Source organism: Vigna radiata, chromosome 11 (assembly GCF_000741045.1).
Source record: "Vigna radiata var. radiata cultivar VC1973A chromosome 11, Vradiata_ver6, whole genome shotgun sequence".
Lineage (NCBI taxonomy): Eukaryota > Viridiplantae > Streptophyta > Magnoliopsida > Fabales > Fabaceae > Vigna > Vigna radiata.
In genome coordinates, this window is record NC_028361.1 from 1,417,512 (window position 1) to 1,442,353 (window position 24,842).

Sequence of the window (24,842 nt, forward strand, 5' to 3'; positions counted from 1 at the left end):
ATTTCTTATATAAGTACTTTTTTATTTCTTTATTTGTAAACAATATACGTCTACAAAATTCATGTCTTGTAACAGTAAATTTTATCACAGCATGTCATCCAATCTAAGCTCTAAATAGATAAATTCTAAAATATTTATTTTATGCACATAATAGTTAATCTACCCATTATCTCATCCGATTATTGTATACAGTATACTCAAGTATTCATAGATATCTTTTATTATTTATAATTTTTATTTAAATAAAAAAAATTTACAAATTGTTCTTTAAAACATAATTTTAAATAAAAATTGAAACTTAATACATAATCCATACAATTATTTATAAAATATTCAAACAAATAAAATTAGTTTTTCAAAAAAAATCAAATTCAAATAAGTTTCCCCCACATTATAAGTTTAAACAAAATCTCTATAAAATCAATTATAATTTCATAATTCTAATAAAAATCCAACATAAAATAAAATTCTGAATAACTTGCCCTTTAATTTAAAAAATATTTAAAAAAAAAAAAAAACTGTTGTAAATGTACAAGTTTCCGTTACCTATAAATATTTATTATAAGGTATCACTGCTGCATAATAATTTTTCGTTTCGTTAGTGATAACTTTTAACACTAAGCAGTCGAAAACTTTTAACACTAAGCAGTCGAAAACTTTTAACACTAAGTAGTCGAAAACTAGCGGCAAGATTCATCTTAACACTCTGGCAAAATGACAAAAGTAACAACGATGACTGAACCAGAAAGCATAAGTTAAAAGGGTGAGTCAAAATATGATAAACAATTATAATGCTGCAATAGGAACAAACACATGAGGTACTAGAAGACTCAGTATTTATGATGTTAACTGCCTCAGATTGTACTTGGAAAACTCCTTGTATTTCTCAATGACCCCGATCAAGCACACAGTCTGCCAAGTGAAAGAGGATGATGCATTAGTTCTATGCCAAACTGAGAAAAAAAAGTTTACTGACTGAGAACTGCAGCACTACAGAACAAAATTCAGCATTCAAAGAAGAAATGCATTTGTAACTTTTTGAGGTGTATCATGTCCAAACTATGCAAGTGCTCTTAGGTGACACAAAACAAAGCAAAATCAGAAAAACTGCAGTGACAGAAGCCAGAACTTGGTGGTTTAGAGAACTGGTGAAGGTACAGGTAATTTTTTTTTTTTATCAAATTAGCTTTATTTTCCAAATAGACAAATTTAGACAGTTTTTCAAGAAAGTCATTAAATAATGGTTTAACAGCAACATTAAAAGGAAATTTTGATGGGGCAATTAAGCAACTAAATAAAATAGCAGTCAATTCGAAAAACAAGAATGTAGGACAATAATGTAGCGCTTCATGACAAGTACTTCGCAAGATTGCTGAAGCTAAGGGAGAGAAAAATGAGGTGACGAGTACACAAGATAAGCGGACACGACGACATACAATTTCACTTGAACTCCAGACTGACCATGGCATTCTTACCTTAGCAATTTCAACTACTATTGTTTTGTCAGGATTTTTTAGATCAACTTTATGGGGTCCAGGAACTGACTTTGCCACAGCATCAATGATTTCCATCCTGTCCACACCCGTATTCGCCCGAGCCTCATACAGTACAGCAAACTACATACAAAAAGGCATGTCAAGTACTGACAGTACAGCAGACAAAAGGACCCAGCCATAGAAAGAATTGCGCATAAACTTAGTTAACATTTTTATCTTGTAGACAACATATAGTATAGTACACAAATGAGTATATCTACACTAAGGAAATTAGTTTTTCCAGAGTGCTTGAAAGCAGACTCCTCTTATGCAGACCACTGTTGTAAACATAATGCCCGTGCCAGATTTCATCTTGCATAAATTCTATACAAAGACATAAGAATTGGTTTATGTAGAGTTTCAATAATTTTGAAGGCAGTAAAGCTAGCTTTGCAAGCTTGCAAAAATAAACATAAATGAGTGTAGGAAGTAGGAGCATTGGATAAAAGAGGAATTGTAAGATGGAGTACAACATACCAAGTACCAGCTCAGCTATACTAATTTCAAATTATCTACAATAGCAACATTTGTGTAGTTTGGAATGCAAGTTCAAAAGAAAATGTAATACAAGCACAGTACCTTGTGTGGATTTTGAGTTTCCACGGGGAAGTACTGTTCCACAAGAGGCTTCATTGCTTTTGAAATTTCCTCCTTTGAAGCGTAACATGAGACTTCAATTGGCAAAATTCTCAAAATAAACCTAAAAGTAGTCAACATTGCATCGGTGTTTTTCTGTGCTTATGTTATATATACACACATAGACATAGACAACAAATATACCTAGACATATGTTTCCTTGTTGATGCTGCTGATGTCACTATCCGATGAACTATATCCTTGGGGCTTCTATCTCCATCTTTCTTCCTCATTTGAACAAATACCACACCATTACAACCAGAATCAAGCTTGACAAACCGTCTCTGTTGAAAAAAAAAAATCACCTTAGCAAAACACAAATTCACAATTGAAAGTTGTAACAAATCCCAGGGTCAAACGTATGCCACAGTACCCTCAAATAATACTCCAACACACAATGAACTGAAGAATTGAGCACAGTACCTCTCCACAGTTTTAATCTACTCTTCTCTTCACCCAAAAAATAAACTCTACCGAGGAAAAATGAAAAATATAAAAGCTGATCCTGATACTACTTGATAAAAAGTCATGAGCAGTGGTTACTTTAGATATCCAGATAATACTACTCTTGAAGTCAGTTTTAGCCCCAAAGTATCTTTTGTGTTTACATTTTTAATTACAAAAAAATGTCATTTTTATTTTTTCCAAAAGTTTACACAAAAGTAACAAAAACAATAAAAGTTATTTTCTTTGGAACAGTAACTGGTACTTAAATAAGGTGGTTTTTTCTTCATTAAAAGTAAAATAAGAAATCAAAGTAGAAGATATTTTCTAAAAGTAAGAATGCGCCAGATACAGACCTCAGCATTAGTTGCACGAGTACGTGCATGTGCTCATAGGCCACAAAAATATGATTGGCTGAACCCAGTAAACATTAGAAACAAAATCTGTGAACCAAGTTTTTCAGTGACAGAATAAAATATTATACAGAACATTAGTCTCATGAAGTCACCTTATTCTTGTCTCCCAATTCTTTCAATTCTTCTTCAATTAACTTATCAATAGACTTCTCTTCCACGTTTGTTTTGCTGCACTCTTTCACAGCTGGTAGTTCATCAGCTATCACTTCTGTAGTCTTAATATTATCAATGTCTCCTTTACCCTCACTATGTTTATCTAATGCCTGAGTGTGTGGTTCATCAACTTTACAAGGATCTGATTCTCCACCAGCTCCACCATCAAGACCAACATTGTCATCATTAAAAGTATCCAATTTGGGCTTTTTGTCGGCCTTTGCCTCATCCCCCTCCTGCTGCTCCTCCTCAACATTATCATCATCATCATCATCCTCACTACTGGAAGAGTCAGAATCTGCAAACGTGATTTTTTTATTTAAGGGTTTGCTGGGTAATTCCTTTACACTTGAATGTTCCCCGCCAACTAGCTCTTCATAAAACTGCATGATAAAAAACAGAAAGCATGATACAGTTTCACAAAGAAAAAGAAACCAAAAATAGTGTCCACTTCAATACAAAATATAATTAAAGCCTAAACATCGCCTTTAGTAAGGTCACGTGTTTGAATGTTGTGCTCGGAATAAACAAACAATCAGAGAGCACCTAAAACAACTCAGGTTAACCAGCCAGGGTCAAAGTGATGAGAACAACCATACAGTGTCTAGGTTCTACAAATGATAAAATAAACTAACAACAGAAATAAAACCCTCGGTCTAATGGAAATTTGCATTTGAACAAATAGGAAAACTAAAACTTAATCGGTATCGGTATCAAAACTCATGTTCAAAAACCACTACTCATAAATATGTGTTTAAATTCTTAAAGGTATTTAGACAGTTTCAATTGCAAAATTGGAACACTGATGACGAGAAAGGAAAAGGAAAGATGAAAATATAAATGTATATCATACAGAATCAAGAATATTGAGAGCTTCTCGAGAGGCTTGGTGTTCCCTTCCGCCGTCGCAAGTGATGAAAAAGCCTTGCACGCCAGGCCGCAGAGGATACGAACCCTTCTTCACTGCTTTCTGGAAAAACTCACGAAAACAAAACTCAGTCACAAAATAAGACAAACTTCAAAATGCAAAAACTACATAAGAGAAGAGACGATAACACATACGTTATGAGGAAGATAGCGTCTTCTTTTTCTGCCATTGTCAGCGGCGGCGGCTGCATCGGTTTTACCTTTGGGCGCCATTGCACACCAAAATACAACTTCCTAAAGCCGAGTAGCGGTTTTGCGTCACTTTAATATACGATAACTGTTATTTTTTCCTTTTTATTTTTGGTTCAAGAGGATATTAAAAATATATTTGATATATTTATCTATATTAAAATATGATTATTCTTGAAATAGTGAGAAATATTACTTATAAATACATGTGTATATTTCAATTATTAATATATTTTTTACTTAATAATATATTTTATTATTTTATAATCATTATTTACTTAAGTCTTTGAAGATGATCCACTCCTATTAAGTTCGAACTAACATCATTTTGAACAATAAGATCTCATTATTGAATATATTTCATTTTGACAAATTTCAGTAATAACATTTGACATTTATTGTGAAGGACGTGAAACTCAAAGAACTATGATAACAAGATTGTTATTATACAATAAACGAGTGAAATGTGATTTCTTTTCTAGATAATTAATTTAATTTTAAAAAATAGTTGAATTTAAATAAAATAATTATTTTAATTTTAAAAACGAATAAATATAAATTAGTAATCAAAATAAAATTGATAATATAATTATTTTAGTTTAAAAAGACGGTTACTTAGAAAATAAATTGAAAGAAAAAGGTCAAATTTAAATTAACACTTACTTAAAGTGTAAAAAAGTAAGATAATTATTCAAATTCTAATTAAAAGAAAAAGTTATTTAAGTAGTAAAATTGAACCTTGTGTAAAACAGAAAATATGTCTACTATTTTTCCTCACTTTTCTTTTTATTACACTAAAATTTTTATTGAACTATAAAATCATTTTTAATTACTAAAACAAAAACATATATTAATAAACTGTAAATAATTCTTATAAAAAAATTATCGAAATGAATAATTTATATTTCACTATTTTTTAAAATTTAAATTTTTAAAATTATTTGACTGTTTTTTAACATAATTACTTTTTTAAATTAAAATTAATACATATAACAAAGATAGTAGTTACAAAATAAATAAATAATGTCGATATTTACTTTTATAATTTAAAAAATAATAAAAAGTTATCTATTTTAGTGGATTTTTTTTTTTCAATTTTGTCTTTAATTATCACTTTTCTAATGGACATTCAAAATTGTCTTTAATAAAAAATATGTTTTAAGTGATATTTTTTTAAAAAAAAATTAACCACTTTTCTAATGGATTTTTTTTAATTTTAATAATTTCATAAACTAAAATATCTTATATAGTAAATGACATTAATAGCTCTCTTTTCATAGTTGATTTTTACCACTTTTAAAATAGGCCACTCAGAATTAATATCCCTTTTAAATTTTAATAAAACGACATTTTCTTTCATTGTTTTTATTTTAAAATACTATAATTGTTATTTCTTAAATAAAAATAACATAAAACTAAAATTTTAAAATATAAAAATTGAATGATTTAATTATTACATACCCATATAACATATCATAAATAAATTAAAGCTTAAAATAATTTAAATTTGTGTATTAGTTGTAAACTATTTCATACACGAAAAAGAATCCTCAAATACAAGTCATTACTTCATCAAGTGGAAAGAGAAGGAGAAATTCAGAAAGATTGTGATCTAAATTATTTATTTAAATAAACTTGAAACAAGTGGACGTACGAATAACCATTTTAATATTATAAAATTATCACAACAACGTTAATTGTTGGGTTTGTCATCGACAAGATCATTGTAGGCTAGTCAATAGGTAGGTAACTGAAAAAGCATTCAGATTTAATTACTTTTTAACAAGAAAACAAGACATAATAAGCAAACTTCAATCTCAAAAGATATCACTCCTTCCTAGTAAGGCGTTAAAAAATTAATAATCATATAAATGAAGATAACTTGGTCAAAGAATAGACGAAACCTTCCTTTATACAGAGATATTTAAAATATGGAGAACAAATTCTGATTTACATGGCTATACGTGTGTGTGTGCCTATATATATATAATATATATATATATATATATAATATATATATATATATGTACATATATATAAATATATATATATATATATATATATATATATATATATATATATATATATATATATATATATATATATATAAAACAAATTATATATATATTTATGGCGGTGTAAGTAACCCCCTTTATCCACAGTTTAGGATGAATAGGAGGCAGCAAGCAGTGCGGCCCCAATGCCAGATCCATCTTCGGTGACCTTTAGAATGACGTGTTTGGCAATATCTTCCCCCAATATTTCATTTAGAGCATCACGCAAGTACTCCCTAAACAATGTATATTTAGAATACAATCCCCCTTCAATTGCCACCACTGTTCTTTTCATTTTCATATCACTTCTACTCCGTCCACCTGTGATGCCACCACTCCCGTCCCTACCAATCTTTTTCAAGATACCAACAATACCAGCAGCCGCCAATCGAGCAGCTCTACGAGTCACCACATCACACACCTTCACCACTATTTTTCTTGCCTTCAAAGGAACATCAGGGATCTGAGACAGACACCCAAATACAACAAAAAAATTAGTATTAAACTACAGCAGGCAAGGCCAAAACATATAAGGTGCGCCGCTTCTTTACCTCAAATATATCATTAAGAATTCTTGCTACTTCTCTCAAGTCAGGCGTGTTATCCTCATGCATGGCAGCCATCAAAGGAGTCCTGAATTTCCCATCAGGTAACAGTTTTTAGTTCAAGAGATATGAAGGAGAATGGGTAAGGCTTGCCAATATGCACACCATTTCAGAAATGGCGCGAAAAGTTTGCATCAGGCGATCAAGTCAGGATCAAATAAATCATTCTATGTTCACTTGATAAATATACAGCAAATTCACTTTCCAGATAAATTATCAACCATCTCTAAGACATTGAAATTGATCAATGGCAATCAAAATCAAAAATGGAATTGAACCATTACAATAAAAACCAGACATTAAAACAAATTAATGGATAATACATTCAACAAACAGAAAACTCAGTACTCACCTCAGTATGAAAGGCATTGAAAGCTTTGGAGAAATAGGTCCAAACATATCGGACTCTAATGTCATCCTGAGAATGACTCTCCTCACTAAATCACCAAGATACATTCCAGATATCATTTTCTCAAAACCCTGTATCCAAATCTCCAACATTTTAGTCATGACGAATCAAACAACAGAAGTCATCCGATGCAGAACCTCACCTGATCATTTGGATTAGGACTAGCAGCATCCAAATCAATGTCATACGATGTTCTTGGCAAGTGAGATGACCAAAAGTTCCCCCATTCCATGTTGACAACCTAAAAACCAGAAGAGTTAAACTTGCTGAAATTTCATGAGAAACAAAAGACAGAAGTGAAAACAGGACAAAGCAATACCATGCGGCCAGATGACATAAGAAGACCTTGGCACTTGATAATAGCATCAACTCGTTCCAAATAACAGGCATTTGTACCAGTACCAATTATAATTGCAGCAACTGTATCTGGATCGTGATAATGCCCGACTGCTAATGTTCCAACAGTGTCATTAACCTGTTGAACATGAACATGAAATCATGTTTCCCATAGTGATAATAATAATCATAAATAAAACATAACTTATTTATAATGCACAACACCAAGGCAGCACGTTCTCCACAAAATTACAGTGCATTAAAAAAACAATTTCACAACAATAAAAAATGCAACATAGTTTCTTAATGAAAACAAATGTCAGTCAAACTACCACCATTTATCCTTCATTCAAAATTACGTAGAATTATCTGCAAAAATGACCTTGGAAAAGTAGCAATTCATTAAACAGACATCATACCAAGTTATGTAATTATCAGACATTGTTCTTGGCAACATTCTGGAGTTGGAGGATACAAATATAACTGGGGGTTAAAAGAAAGTACTTCCTTACCAAGGCAGCTACCCGAACATCTAGGCCATTCCGTATCAAGGCTTCTTGCAAACATGCTGCAACATCTCTTCCTACCTGACAACACACAGTTGTTCTTAATATAACGTGGTCATGATATTTAAACACTGCTGTTATTAGAATTCTGCAAATTGAGAAGGTTCTTTACTTCCATTTTGTAACTCTTAAAGGGGAAAGCACAAAAAGCCATTTAAAAAAATAAAAAAATAAAAAACTAATTTGGTCTATACAGTTAAAAGGCTGCAATGAGATCTGTATAAAAGATAACCGAACAAGAATTATATTAAAGACACAACTAACTAAATGCACTTGGCTTATAGATAACTTTTTATATAAAGTATAAAACTAAACAAATTATTACCCTGTTCAAAATCATGATTTTTCTCTCAAACATAGAAGAGGTACCATTAAAGTTAGTGATCAGCTCTATGAGGAATCATGATACAAGAATTTTCCATATAGCACAATATACCCTAGGAGTACAAGTTTTTTCAATTCCCCAAAAAACCTCTTTAAAGTCACTTGACTAACCATGTCTACAATGGAAAACCCTTTCGTCCATTTGATTAAAATGCCAGAGGAAACAGACATTTGCTTCACAGGAAAGGAGAATGTAAATCCAAGTTCTCTTCTGCCCTGTGAAATATTCGAACCATCTCCTTCTTTGGCAATGAAATCCTTCAATGAAGATGCAATAAAATCAAAGAGGTCCTGCAGGCAGCAAAATCAGTCAACCTCTACTGTGTTAAAAGACCAAGCAAACACCACATAAGTCCAAAATTTTAGTGTTTTGATCAAGTCACCTCGCTTGTGCTGGTCATTACATTTTGGGGAATGGGTTGTCGTTCTACTTCATTATCCAAGTCTGAAGTTGGTTGACCACTTAATTGAACCCGCAAAACCCTAAAATTTGTACCCCCGAGATGAAGTGCATAATATGTTCCTTTCTCGGTCCTGATAATAGAAGTAGAAAAATATATAAATATATAAATACATCACATTCATATTGAACTGAACGTATCAATGCGAAGACAAAATTATAGAATCAAATTAATTTAACAAATACCACTCGTCATTCCAAAAAAAAAAGTATGCTCAGGCATCGTGTGCGATCGTGTGGAACGCCCAAAACAGATATAGAAACGATGGCAGTCCAACATTTTGATTCTGTAACTCAATCTTGAGTGTTGACACAGATCATGTGCATAACATGGAATTCTCTAAACGTACGCTACAAACGGGCAATGCATTGGATGTTGCAAAAGTTAAAGTTCAGCAGAAACCCCAGTTCAAAGAGGATTTTAATTAAAATACGATGACAGTACTGTTAACCAGTCATGAATCACGGATTGTCATATCATTGATTTCTACTAAAAATATTCTAAAAAGCATTCGAAATGTTATTTAAAAAACTTAAAAGTTCCATCATATCAAATCAAGAACATAAAAAGAACGCCATCGGCATATTTGAAAACAATATATAATGCAACAGATATAAATGCACGTGGGTAGAAAATATGCACAAATCATAAGAGTGAAAGCAGAAATAAACAGTATCTTGATGTAATTAGACGACAACTACACACACGGAATGACGTAAAAGACAAAAATAAGAAAATGCTGAAAAAAAATAAAGCAATGACCAAAGAAGGGGAAAGGCACATTGACTTCCCAGGAAAAGAAGACTCTTAATGGCACAGTTAAGGACAGGAAAGGTGCAATGCAATCGGAACCTAACGAAGGAAAAGAAGAAAAAAATCATTACCCATTTGGGAGATTATCGACGAATGTGAGAAGCATTTTGAGCTTTGAGCCACCTTCAGATGCCAACCCGGCGTGCATCTCCACGGCCATGGCATCCACCACTTGCCTTAACCTACCAACCCTAGTGTCGCACCCTTCCTCCAGTTCCCTCACCACATTGGCCACTTTCTTCCACTTCCTCCGGCTTTTCACTCTCCGCCCCACCACCACCGCCGCAACCGCACACGTCGCCACAGCCACCGTCACCGCCACCCCCACGACCACTCTCCCCATCTCCCCTGATCAACCAAACTACATCCTACCCCACTCTCTCCCGATTGCTCACCACCACCACCAAACGCCGCCGTTTCAACATGCACGAAACCAAACTCTTACGAACCGCCGTCCGCAGATACGATTGCTCTCCGGCGAAGCCCTCCAAGTCTCCGGCGATTGGAGACGCGGTTGTTCTCCGGCGAAAGGCGCCGGAAAAGGCCCTTGAGAGAAATTGAGAGAGTGAGAGAGAGACGGCGGCTGGGTAAGCAGTGGTTTGGAATTAGGATGCGCTGGAATGGAAGGAGAACCGATATAGAAACTTTTATAAGGTCTGCGTAAAGACAGATTTGCCCTCCAACTCCTTCCGATATTTCGGATTTGTCACGGTATCTCTTCACGATCTTTTTACCGTTTATGACAGATTTTGAGGTTAATGACAACTTTGACTTTGCTCTTCTTTTTCTCTTTTTCTTTTTTTTTTTCACCCTATTCAAATAAATACTCTTTATTTTCCATTTTATTCTTTTGTCATTATGTATTACACCCCTAACTCAAGCAATACTCTTTCTTAATATTCTTAACAATGATTAAGAAAAATAGAATAAATTAAATAATTTACGCAAACAGCCAAAAATACTTCCAGACTTTTTTTATTCACCAAAACTTGTATAATTAATCCATGGATTTTTTTTAATTTATATGTGCATTCAAATTAAAAATAGAATTATGATATTTGACAATGTTTGTTTGAAAACATTTTAACATTTACATATTATTATGTCATTGATATAAAATTATTTCAAGATTAATCATAAAAGAAACGTAAACAGAATTAAAATATTGATAAATAAATGTTGTTAAAATATCATTATTCATTTTTGAATATATAGAGAGTTTATATTTTTTATGTATCTATTATTTTTGAAAAACTAATTTACATAATTGATTGGTACTGGAAAAGTTTTACCATAGCAATACTAACTGTTTTGTATTTGTATTTTTTAATTTTAGTTCTTCTTTCTCTTTTTAAGTTACCAACCTCTTAATAATGGTTATATTATCGTCCAACACAGATTTTAGTTTGAAATTTTTATCAAAACAAATACTTAAATGATACAGACAAATTTTATACAGATTAGTTAAAGATATTGTCTTGTGTTTTATTTACCATTTATGACATTATTCACTTCTGTAACGATATTATTAGTAGTAGTTTAAATATATAATTATGTTTAAATTTATTGAATATTTTATTTTGCAGTGTTTATATATTTTTATCCAGATTAATTTTATTAGAAATTTATCAGTTGACCATATTCTTAATAACTTTTTGTTTTCATGCTTTCTTATTTAGATATATCCTAAAGTCAAGATAATCATATTTTTCATAATTCTAGAGAGCTCAGTTTGATAAAATAGGTTTGTATATAGTATATAAGAAAAATAAAACAAAAATACAGTCCTAGCTAAGAAGAACTAGAAAGACATGAAAAATACAGTCTTAACCAATTGAAGAATCATAAAAATTAATTTAGAAGATGAACATAAGATATGTCGAATTTGAAAATTTCATTGAATTGTTGTATCATTAAAATAAATTAATAATTACTGATTTTAATATTTTAAAATACATTGAGATAATTTAATATATTAATATTAGTGTATTTTTAAACTTAATAAAACACAACACATAAATATAAAAAAAAAATGGACTCAATATAACTTACTTCTGTCTTTATTACTCAATATATTGTACTTCCTCTTAATTAGTTTTTCTTTTCCATTTTTTTATTAATTGACAGCCTTAAATTCTTTAATCTTTTAACAATATTCAGATGATAAAAGTCTTTTTATACAAGTTTAATATAAAAATTTAAATTTTTGAAAAAAGTAACATTATTCTTAAAAGACCTATTTTAATTTACATATATATTGATAATTATATGATTTTTATTGAAATATAGTAGATTATGCTTATCTATGAGATAATCCTAGATTTATCTAAACTAAAATTAAATATATTTATTTATTAAAACTAACAAAATGTTATAATATAAGTTATATTGGGATACCACTAATAAAAAAAACTAGTTCTTTATTCTTATTTAAAATAGAGTTATGTAAAAAAAAAATAGTTCTTTATTCTTATTTAAAACAAACATTCGAACCCAAAAGTGAAAAGACAAAGGATATCTTGGTAATCTTGCACACAACCAGCTGCAAATCCAACACACGCAAATTAAGAAAATGATCCTGGTTGAACGTTCAAAAGGGCAAGACTGTAATTTTCTAAATTTGATTGTGGGTCCTACTCTTCGCTTGGCATTGCACCAGTTTCACCACTTCAACCAACTCATTTTATTTATTTTCGTAACCATTTAAGAATTTTTTTATAGCGAATCATTGCATAATATATTTTTTAATTTTTACAATTAAGTTTTTCACATGTAGATAACTAACCAATCTCTATAAAAAATATACCAACCATTTTATTTATAATTAATTGCATAATTCGTAATAACTAGATGCAGGTGCATTTTTTTAATATAAAAAAAAATTATGAAAAAAAATAAAGAAAAGACAGAAACGGCGACGGTAGCTGCATATTTGATCCGTACAGTACCAGCTGGAATCCGCTAATTCCAGCTGTGTTTGCTCGCAGAAGCACGAAGCAAAACCAACCAACTCATTATTCATATTTTCCATCAAATAAATGTTGATTTTTATTTTGTAATATCATTTTTACAACTTAAATATTAAATTTATAATTTGAAGAGTTTTTATATCTTTCTAATACAATTCAATAAAAGAATAAAATATTTTATATTTTATATTTCATATTTCATAATTCAAATTACTTGAATGAGTTTGTTTTTTGGAATGGGTGCAGTAATTGAAGAGGAAGGTTGGTAAAAGGAATGATCGTGACCGTACATTTATGAACTGTGTTCATGGGGCAACCAAATTGAAACCTGTTGACTTCAATAGCAATTCATTCATTCACTAAATAAATAAATAAATATTTTAATATTTGGCTTATTTTTTTTCCTTTTCCCAATGTGTTTTCTCGATACGGGAATCTTATTAAGTTTTTAATTAATATAACACGTGCTAAAAATTAAGTGTGTCCTACATCTAAAAAACAAAAACTGATTAGACCATGACTTCTGCCCCATGTGACAGTGACAAAAAACATCAACCTTTTTTTTTAATTATCACACTTTTCATACTATTAAGTTTGATGAAAATATTCAAATTTATTTATATCTTAAATTTTAATATATTTTATTCATCAAATTTTAAAAAATAATAAATATAATTCTTTTAATTTAGTAATATTGAACACATTATATATTAATATTTAAATTAAAACATTAATAAATACATTTTAAATGGTAATTTAAAATGTCGTTTTTGAATATAAATAAAACTAAATAATTCAGCTAACTAGTTAAAATGATTTAAAAATAATATAATTAAACAAATTTTAATTTTAAAATTTAAGTCGAAAAATATATTTAAATTTAATTATAATACCATCACTGATTAATTAACAAAGTTCATAACATTCAACATTTTTCGTGGTTATCTGATTACGTATACGGTAAGCAATCTTTGTTTTTATTTTATGAAGGTTAAATTTATTCGGAGGTTTTTATTTTCGTGTTTTTGTTCCAGTTACATCATCGTCTTTTATTTTTTGCCAATTAAGTATCTAAAATTGGAAAATTGAAATAATTTGACCCCTGTCGTTTAGTTAACATGGTTGAGTTTTTACTTAACTGTCAAGGTGATGTGGATAAATTTTGTGACATGACATGTACAAATAATGTTATTATTCTTTTATTCATTGTAAAATAAGTTTCATTTATTAACTTTATATTTACAGGTTCACCTAGGTGAAGGTTATCCTTTACCCATATCATATAATTTACACATTGTTATCCCAAGGTACAAGCATGGTAATCTTTTTATATAAGTAGGATGTAAACATTTGTAGAGTTTATAAGTGTTAATACCATATATGCAGACTTGTTTCAAGATTAATATTTGTGTAATATGAACATATGTATAAATGAAAATATAAAGTTGTTTAATTGTATATACACAAAGTTGTTAAAAAGTTCAAAACAACCAAATATATAATAAAAGACGTTGCTACCCAAACGATGGTGAATGTTTGTTGCATACATTTCAACCTCCTTCATTGTTGGATGCATGTTTTTCACACGTCGCACGAGTTATCTGTAATGCATCATTTGTATGGTCCCAAGCTACAATGTCCTTGTTGACATCACAACAATTAATCATCGTCTGTAATATTTTCATCATGTGTTTGATAAATCTTTGCATTCACGGTCCAACAAATTAATTAACATTTTTTAATAGCATAAACACATGAGCATTGTACAATCACATACCAACACACCAGATTATGGCTTTGATCTCCTACAAATTGGAATGTCATATGGGATATGTCGTTGAAGTCGAGGTACAAGATTGGATCGGTCGTCCTCAACAACAAGAATAACATAGGGATGGGATATCTTTTTGAACCACTGAAGATGTTCCTCCACACATGCAAATGAAGATGACGCCTATGTAACATTCACACACACGTGCTTAATAAAGCACAACCAACAATCATCAATGGTTGTTATGTCATCCTCTCATACAACGTTTGACGACCACGAGATTGGCCGCTCATGTCTAAATTGCCTTAACATGGATTCAGGTAAATGTCAATGTACAATCACACCTACTTTAGTACAACCATAAAACATATTGATGATTAGATGTAGACGATTAATCCATTGTGATTCATGAGGTTCGTATCACCTCATCATATGTCAAGCCATCCAAATGTGTCATGGACTCAAGTAGGTTGGAAATTTGTCTTCTTGTCACCCCCACATGCGACACGAGGTTTATCTTTATCGTAAGTAGGTATTAAAGGCCTCATTCCCAACACAGGGAAGTGGTCATAACTCCAACTCTATAAAAAATTAATTAAAGGTTGATCAATGATAAAATAACAAAGGAAATCAAAGTGCAAGATATATGTTTGTAAAAGAGTCATATATCCAACTAACTGTCTTGTCTCAACAGAGTTGACATCTCAAAGCTGCTCGTATAAGTGGGTTAGTGCAACAACTCCCCAAGCATATGTGCCACGTGACTTTAAGTCTCCGAAGAAGGGGAAATAGGATACACGGATCAAAGTGGCGCTCTTATTTGTAAAAATAATGCATGCAACTAGATGCAACAAGTAAACCCGTGTAGTGCACTCCCACTGGTAGTTCTTACAATAATTGTTGTATACCTCTCTTAACCAACTCAACCTAACTTGAGGACTACGTCTGAGGTCAAATGTATCCCTCGCGTGATCAACACCCAATAAGTCGATCATAGCACACTGAGTCACTTCAAAGTATAAGATTTAATTTGAACATCATCCAGTGTAACAATTTTCTCACCAATTAAGACATAGAAACTGTTTGTCTCTATATGTCATCTTTCAACAAACGTCAATATCAAACCTTTATAGGCATAATTGTAATAAATATCACATAGAGACATCAAACTAAAATTCAATACAAAATCTTGAACAACCAAATGATATGTTCCAAATCTGTTCTCATAGGAGACTAACATGATCTCCCTTCGACCATAGATAAAACAATTGGATAAAAAGTTCAAATAACTCATTAACCATCAAAATAAAAAAAAATTCAACTATTACCTGCCCTTGCCATAACACATATGCGACATGATTAACATATCTTATCAATAATGATGTATCATGCAGATATCTAAGAAATCCGCCTACCTCATATTGTTATTGACCAATATCCTTGTGTTACTAAACAAACATCATCGTGTTCCTCAATAACATCATGCTCCTCATGAACATCAAGATGATGTAATATCCCAACTTATTTGGAATGACTTTTTCTATGAACCGATGCACACAAGCAAATGTAAGAATAAAAGTGGATGGAAGAAAGAGATTTTTTTTATCCATATACTTTTATCATTAACAAAAAAATTTGGAAATATAAGACGAAAACTTGGAAGTACAAAAAGAAACACTCAAAATTGTGATTGGTTTGGTATATCAAACCACATTTGAACTCTTTTTCTATTGCACCTCCATAATCTACAAGTATATATAAATTTTAAAATTGTCATTTAACTTTTGACTTTTAGATTACATTTTACTTTCTTATCTAGTTTTTTTTTTTTTAAATGTCTATAACATAACTTACAGAACGTGTTTTCAAAAATAAAAGAAATGTATTTTTAAAATGAACTTTCAAGAACATAAGTTTTGTGACGCTTTCTCAAAATCATAAAATGATTCTTTTTAGAATAAACTTTCCAAAAACAAATGAGATGAGTTCTAAAATTGGTTTCTATAACAATTTTTTGAATAAGTTTTTTCAGAATGTACATAATACCCTTAAGAACAACATTTTTTTCTTTCTTCCAAACAATGCGAAAATTGAAGGTGTTGGAGGTAACGACAACAATAGAGGTGACATGATGATGCGGACGATACTTTTATCGTTTTCCAATTAGTATGAATGGTAGGTGCAAAAAGAAACAAAAACATGTTTTGAGCACGAGTAAGAATATAGACAACCCTATTAGAATTTTGCTTTGCGCACATCCCTGGTTGTTTCTTCCATTCCCATTTTTAAAATTTTTTAATTTGTATTATATTTCTCACATTAAAAAAATAAAAACATAATTTTACCTACTTCAATATTTTATCTCATCGTTTTTAGTTTAAAATTTTTGCATTATACTTTTAAAAGTATTTTTACAAATTTTAATTTTGTATGAATTAAACATTTTTGTAGTCTTTTAAATTTAGATGTAAAATTACAATTTATTTATATATCAAAATTTGATAATAAATTTTGAAAAAAATATATTTCTCTTAAAATAATAATTAGTTTTTTTATGTGTTAAATACCATTCAAATAATATAAACTGTTCAAATACAAATTATTTAATATATAAAAATAATCAAATATAATTAAATAAGAGAACAATATTTATTTAATTTTAAAATTTAAAATTAAACTGTATCAAAATTTAAAAGGCAAAACTAAAAATATGTTTAATTTTTTTAATTAATTAAATTAAGAATACTCGTAATACAGGAAAAGCAGTTGTTAGTTTACGATCATTAGAAGGAGTATGTTACTTGTCTTCCCCCGTTACAGGGAAACGAGTTGCTACGACGCCGTTCTGTGTTTTCTCCCTCCGTGGTCAAGCCAAGCGTAGCGGTGTTGTTTTTTCGGTTCAGAATCGGAAATCAGAAATCAGAAATTGGAAGCGGAAGAAGAATAGTATTGGTCACGCAAAAGAGAAGGGAAGATGAGTAGGAACGATTCCAAATACTTCTCCACCACCAAGAAGGGTGAAATCCCTGAGCTCAAGGAAGAGCTCAATTCTCAGTACAAGGTTCCTTCCTTTTCATCGTTCCCCTTTCCGTTTCTACTTCTATTTCATGGTCGTTTCTGGATCTTATTTCAATCTTCGCCGCGCAATTTCACGCGTCTCTATTATGACTTGACAATTTATACAAATATTGATACTCTCTCGATTTCTCGTTTGAACATTCACTCGTTGATCTATGGTAGCGAAGCATCAATTCATTGGAAGTTGAAGTTTAGGACTCCAGTTTACATATAGGGATCTCTAAAGTAGAGAAGAAATCTGAAAAAAATTAGACTATTTTTCATTTTGTTTTTGGGAATTTGCTTGTTAGCACATGTGATGATATCAACAATAACCAAGCCTTATTTTTCTAGGTGGGATTTGGCTGTTGGATATATGGGTTAAAGGATGTCGCAAAGTTCTATCATGAATCTTGTTTATCGAAACCTTGTTGACCATTTAATCCTTCACCGTGGCTTTGCTTTTGCCTATACTTTTCTCGGCCTTCCTCTACCTCTTGCCATAGGACCATTCTTTATTTGATTTTCTCTTCTTACTAGGACTTATATTGGTCTTCTTCTCGCATGCCCAACCACCTAAGGCCAAGTTGTACCAATTGTATGCGATTGGTGCTACCTCAACCTTTTCTCTACAGCATTAATTCCTAAATCCTATCTTGTTTAGTGTGTTTGGAACAGTCTTTACAACACACTAATATCCTCATTTTCATGTTGAATCAGATGTCGGAGTTACACCGAATGGCTTGTTGACTCCAATTTTTTTTTCCCTGATGAGTTAGTACTACTAGACACGCACTTAATAAGTGCACTTGTTTAATGCATCATTGTTATATTTGCTGCATTATCTTTTCATATTTTACTTTTCCCTTTTGTTTATGCAGCTCAATATTTGACCTCCTATGAGGCATTTTAGATATATTGTTACACGCGTGTCTCTTCTGTAATTTTTTTTATTTTCTTCAGTTTACGCACCGTATGGTGATCAGTTATCGGCATTTTAAATTCTCACGCATGTTTTCTTGGACTCTTTGTCTTGCCTCTTTGCTAAGACCTCTTGTATTGATGTGCCAGATATAAATGTGAAAAAGTATGTGGAATGTGAAACTTATGTTTTTGTTCTATGTTTTGCAGGACAAAAGAAAAGACGCTGTCAAAAAAGTTATTGCAGCAATGACTGTTGGGAAGGATGTCTCATCATTGTTCACAGACGTAGTGAATTGCATGCAAACAGAAAATTTGGAGCTCAAAAAGTTAGTGTACTTATATCTGATAAATTATGCAAAGAGCCAGCCTGACCTAGCAATACTTGCTGTGAATACATTTGTTAAGGTAAAAAACTGGAATAACTGCTATTTCCTCTTGCTCTGTTGTTTATTACTTATTTTGTTATCCTTCACCATTGTTTATTTCTCGGCATTTTGGGGTTTCTTGACTATATGTTCCTGCTCTCCCCACCATCTTGTTATACCAATTTTTTATGATCCCACCTTTTGAAATTCTTCCCAAATCCATATACAATGGTGTTGGTTTATCCAGGAGATGTGTATCTGAAAGGATAGCTTACTATTATATTGTAATATTTGTACTCTTGAATCTGATTCATTTTTCTTTCCTGTCATTTATAAATTCTGACAGGATTCACAAGATCCAAATCCTTTGATCCGCGCCTTAGCTGTACGTACAATGGGCTGCATTCGTGTTGATAAAATTACTGAATATCTGTGCGATCCCCTTCAAAGATGCCTGAAGGTAGGTACACATCACAGTTCCAACTTACACACACACATATATAATATTGTTAAATTTTAAAATTCCTCTTGTTCACAAAATGCCAAAGTTTTTTTTTTTGGTCCTTTTTGTAACTCATATTTTTTATGATATATTTTGACAGGATGACGATCCATATGTTCGTAAGACAGCAGCTATTTGTGTTGCCAAACTTTATGATATAAATGCAGAGTTAGTTGAGGACAGGGGTTTTTTGGAGTCTCTGAAGGATTTGATATCTGATAACAATCCAATGGTTGTTGCTAACGCTGTTGCAGCACTTGCTGAAATTCAGGAAAACAATAGTAGACCTATTTTTGAGATCTCTAGTCACACTCTGTCAAAGCTCCTCACAGCTTTAAATGAATGTACAGAGTAAGTTTCTTGTATATTTGCTAACACAAATAAAACTGGAAACAATACTGGATCCCGTTTTAGAAAACTCCCTTCCTTTATGATTGTTCATGTGGTACTTATTTTATTTGTCATCTTGTTCTTTTGTTGTTGATCTATGATCACATATTGGTTAACTTGACGTTACCTTTTCTTAACGCGCCAGATGGGGTCAAGTTTTCATATTAGATGCTCTTTCTAGATACAAGGCAGCTGATGCTCGTGAAGCTGAGAATATAGTGGAAAGAGTTACTCCTCGCTTACAGCATGCCAATTGTGCAGTTGTTCTGTCTGCTGTTAAGGTGATTTTTTCCTTTTATACCTTTTCACTTTACCTCATGTCTTTGTTGATAATGTTGTCTTGGTTTACTAACTACTAATATTGACCATTAGATGATCCTTCTGCAAATGGAGCTTATCACCAGTACTGATGTGGTTCGGAATCTGTGCAAAAAAATGGCCCCTCCTCTTGTGACATTACTCTCTGCAGAACCTGAGATACAATATGTAGCACTGCGGAATATCAATCTTATAGTACAAAGAAGACCGACAATTCTTGCTCATGAAATTAAGGTAGTTTGATTTGAATATTGTATTGTGAACTTGTTGGTGTCACAAAACCCTTGGGCGTTATTGAAGAACTTTTCTATTATTTTTGGGAAGATGGAATGCTTATGGAGTGTATATTCTATGTGCAGGTTTTTTTCTGCAAGTACAATGATCCCATCTATGTAAAAATGGAAAAGTTAGAAATTATGATCAAACTTGCTTCAGACCGAAATATAGACCAGGTATTGCTTGTGTGTATTGTCAGTTCCTATTTTCCTCCGCATCCCATATTTATTTCATGGTTGGAGTTAATTTCTGTTGTAGTGAGCATTTTATATTTTTGTATCCAGTTGTCCTTTCATATGGATGAGACTCACACTATGGGCCATCAAACAATTTTATGCTTTATATTTTAGATGATATGTTATGTTGGTAGTTTATTCATGTGAACAGAATATCCTCTTTTATTGAAAAAGCAATTTGTCCTGTGATCTTTCATATTTTTGAGATTCACATATGTGCATTTGGTGCATTGCTGCATCACTATTTAGTTGAGCCAATCTAGCTGAATATGTAAAGTTCTGTTTGTTAGTTTTTTATTTTTTATATCATACTGTTTGCAGGTTTTGTTAGAATTTAAGGAGTATGCTACTGAAGTTGATGTGGATTTTGTAAGAAAGGCTGTTCGAGCAATTGGTCGCTGTGCCATCAAATTGGAGAGAGCTGCTGAAAGATGCATTAGTGTTTTGCTTGAGTTGATCAAGATAAAAGTAAATTACGTGGTTCAAGAGGCAATCATTGTTATCAAAGATATATTTAGAAGATATCCCAACACGTAATGTTATGATATATTTATTATCTGCATGTAGTTTTTGAGTAGGAGATAACACATTCAGAGATTACATCTCAGTCTAAAACTTCGATTGAATATTTGTACTGCTTTGCAGTTATGAGTCCATAATTGCAACACTTTGCGAGAGCTTAGACACCTTGGATGAGCCAGAAGCAAAGGTACATTTCTTCGAGGTCCTTTGTAACTGTCATTATCCACTACCATGTCTGCTTATCCATTCAAACCTTTTCCTGAGCCGATAGGCATCAATGATCTGGATAATTGGTGAATATGCGGAAAGAATTGACAACGCAGATGAACTTCTTGAAAGTTTCTTGGAAAGTTTCCCCGAAGAACCTGCACAGGTCCAACTACAGTTGCTGACTGCTACTGTCAAACTTTTCTTGAAGAAGCCTACTGAGGGCCCCCAACAGATGATTCAGGTCGTACCTTAAGATGTTTGTTTTATTCATATAGATATGATTAACACGCCACTATACATAATGGTTTGATATTTCACGTTGGACTATTCTTGTGCTAAGTATGCAAATATATTCTTCTTCTCCTTGTATTGAGGGACATACATAAGCAATGTCTAATTTTAATATTAATTGTCAGATATAATGAATAATTTTTTGTATTCCTTGCCTTTAGCAACGTTTTATTTTTCTACTACAATGTTCACAGCACGTATCTGTTATAGTATTATTTTATAAATGTTTACTGATGTATAACTTTTGTTTAATTTCTACATTATTTTTAATTCCTGGTTCAGATCCCACATTAGCTTAGTATTTTTGGCAAATTAACCCACGTTAGCTTATATGACTTGTGCTAGCCTTTTTAGTTGGCTTTTGGGTTTGAGATATGGCCAATTAATTCTCAATTCTAATAATACACTAACAGTCCAACTACCGCTTATAATGGACTTGGAGCAACCCTTCCCCTTGCATTTGGGGTTTAGTTCCAGTCTATTCTCAATTAAAAATTATTGCTTTTAGAAGATATGTCTATCTATCTTTAGCTGTCTTGTTAAGACTGAAAAATCCTCCTTCTTGTATCGTTTCATCTTTCCCAGCGCAACAGGTTTTAATCAAGTATGATCTTCAGACTTGCATGCTAAGTTTCACTTAATTCTGTATCTCTACAGGTTGTTTTGAACAATGCCACTGTGGAGACAGATAATCCTGATTTGCGAGATCGTGCATACATATATTGGCGTCTCCTTTCTACTGATCCTGAGGTTTTATTTCTTGCACTTTAATCTGAGCTTGTTTGTTTGCAGTGATATATGATGATTTAGTTGCATATTCAGTTTAGTCACCTAAATCATTAACTATTTATGACGTACTGCTACGTTTGTGCTATCTCTAACCATGGAGCTATACATTTGATGCATCTAATATGTTTTCTTCAGGCTGCTAAGGATGTTGTGTTAGCTGAGAAGCCTGTGATAACTGATGATTCAAATCAACTTGAACCTTCTCTACTTGATGAGCTTCTTGCTAACATTGCTACACTATCCTCTGTTTACCACAAGCCTCCAGATGTTTTTGTAACTCGTGTACTCTCTTCCGCTCAGAGAACAGAAGACGAAGATTATGTCGAGGGAAGTGAAACAGGGTTTTCTGATGCAAATCCTGCTAATGCTCCTGCATCACCACCTACCGGCAGGCAATTAGCACCTGCATCTGCAACAGGTGCACCAGCCACACCTCCATCTGTTGCACCTCTGCCAGATTTACTTGGCGATTTGATGGGTATGGATAATTCTATTGTTCCTGTTGATCAACCAGCTACTCCTTCTGGGTGAGTGCATCCGGGGTCATTAGCATATTTCATTGCAATGATGTCTGATCAATTCTGTATTTTACACGCATTGCATATATATTTTTGTATGATTAACAGAATGTCACTTTTCGTATAGAAATTGTGATTAATGATAAACTATGTTTTTCTGATATAATAAACATTAAAAATTTGTTATATTGCAATATGAGTTCAACCAGTCATCAAGATCCTGAAAAGTTTGACACCTTCATTAGCTCTGCTTGTGGAATCTTACCTAATTAGATATCATGCCTTGGGTGCAGGCCTCCACTACATATTTTACTGCCTGCTTCAACTGGTCAGGGGTTACAAATTAGTGCACGGCTGACTAGACAAGATGGTCAAATATTTTATAGTTTGTTGTTTGAGAACAACAGTCAGGTTACTCTTGATGGCTTCATGATTCAATTTAACAAGAACACATTTGGTCTTGCAGCTGCTGGACCCCTGCAGGTTTGTTATTTGCATATTTGTCTTTTATTTCAATATCTCTGTCAAGCTATGTTTTAATATATTACCCTTTTGTTCAGGTTCCACAGCTGCAACCTGGAACGTCAGCTAGGACACACCTCCCTATGGTTACATTCCAGAACATGTCACAAGGTCCTCCTAGCTCACTTTTACAGGTTGCTGTAAAAAACAATCAACAACCTGTGTGGTATTTCAATGATAAATTCTCGTTACATGTATTCTTTACCGAGGATGGTAGAATGGAACGTTCCAGTTTTCTAGAGGTATGTCTTTCTCCCATTTGTTTGATCCTGTGACATAACTGCAATAGATTTGCAATTCATAACTATTACTTGTGATGCATAAAATTTTCAATTTGTATTTCATAGTTCATGGACTCGATCAGTTTAGTCATCTATGTTACACAGAAATTGTGAAACCTTAATTAACTTAGTCAGTTTTGTTATTAATGGAGGATCTGACTGTTTACTGTGCTGCAGACATGGAGGTCCCTTCCTGATTCAAACGAGGTTTCCAAGGACTTCCCAGCCATTGTGATTGGCAGTGCAGACGCAACTCTGGAACGACTGGCTGCGTCAAACATGTTCTTCATTGCAAAGCGCAAGAATGCTAATCAGGACGTGTTTTACTTCTCCGCTAAACTCCCTAAAGGGATACCATTCTTAATTGAACTTACCACAGTTATTGGAAACCCTGGCGTCAAATGTGCAATCAAGTCTCCAAGCCCTGAAATGTCATCACTTTTCTTCGAAGCCATCGAGACTCTTCTCATGGGTTAATGGGTTTTAAATTTTGCCTTTTCTTTTAGTTTTGTTTATATATTGTATTTTGATAGCATATTTGATATACAGGTGTGGTATATCTTATCTGGAAAGAAAAATTCCACCGACTCTTTTTGTCATCCTGGCTGTATTTCACTACTGCCATTTTTGCCGTAATTAGCACCATGGATGCACTTGTGCTCTTTGGACCGCTTTTATTCTTCAACAGCTTGTAGTATTGTGTTCTTTGTAAAGCGATTAAATTTCTGATGCTTTTAGCTTTTTTCTAGGGATTTTCATTTTTACATTTTCATTGGAGATACGAGCAGTAAACAGGGGAGGATGTGGAAAATCAAACCAATGCCCTCACACCCTAATGTTGGAAAGTTGGCTTCTGGCAATTAAGCCATATTTAGAGACTGACATAACAGTTCTACTAGTAATCTCTACCATTTTGTGCATTCTATGTGTGAATTACTAAGGATTATGTTACTCAACTACAAATTATAGTTTC

General features: G+C 32.3%; 3 protein-coding genes across 3 annotated transcripts; 1 reads left to right on the top strand and 2 right to left on the bottom strand.

The window, feature by feature from the left end:
* Positions 1-633: 633 nt before the first annotated feature.
* On the bottom strand, positions 634-4,389 carry LOC106777117 (THUMP domain-containing protein 1 homolog). Its single transcript, XM_014664643.2, has 7 exons — positions 4,247-4,389; positions 4,038-4,154; positions 3,124-3,567; positions 2,316-2,455; positions 2,115-2,235; positions 1,476-1,616; positions 634-912 (listed from the first exon to the last, which is right to left on the bottom strand). The coding sequence occupies exons 1-7, from the start codon at positions 4,322-4,324 to the stop codon at positions 838-840; spliced, it is 1,116 nt and encodes a 371-aa protein (XP_014520129.1). The 5' UTR covers positions 4,325-4,389; the 3' UTR covers positions 634-837.
* Positions 4,390-6,186: 1,797 nt separating this feature from the next.
* On the bottom strand, positions 6,187-10,559 carry LOC106776918 (hexokinase-3). Its single transcript, XM_014664391.2, has 9 exons — positions 10,000-10,559; positions 9,038-9,188; positions 8,766-8,945; positions 8,217-8,291; positions 7,688-7,843; positions 7,511-7,609; positions 7,312-7,439; positions 6,906-6,987; positions 6,187-6,817 (listed from the first exon to the last, which is right to left on the bottom strand). The coding sequence occupies exons 1-9, from the start codon at positions 10,269-10,271 to the stop codon at positions 6,464-6,466; spliced, it is 1,497 nt and encodes a 498-aa protein (XP_014519877.1). The 5' UTR covers positions 10,272-10,559; the 3' UTR covers positions 6,187-6,463.
* A 6,884-nt stretch (positions 10,560-17,443) lies between these two features.
* Positions 17,444-24,789, top strand: LOC106777724 (beta-adaptin-like protein B). The gene is made up of 15 exons (XM_014665445.2): positions 17,444-17,729; positions 18,857-19,054; positions 19,361-19,474; positions 19,617-19,867; positions 20,052-20,187; positions 20,279-20,458; positions 20,584-20,676; positions 21,058-21,269; positions 21,382-21,445; positions 21,530-21,709; positions 22,417-22,509; positions 22,684-23,075; positions 23,360-23,549; positions 23,627-23,830; positions 24,047-24,789. Exons 1-15 carry the CDS (start codon positions 17,643-17,645, stop codon positions 24,344-24,346), a joined length of 2,694 nt encoding a protein of 897 aa, XP_014520931.1. The 5' UTR covers positions 17,444-17,642; the 3' UTR covers positions 24,347-24,789.
* The last annotated feature ends 53 nt before the right edge of the window (positions 24,790-24,842 follow it).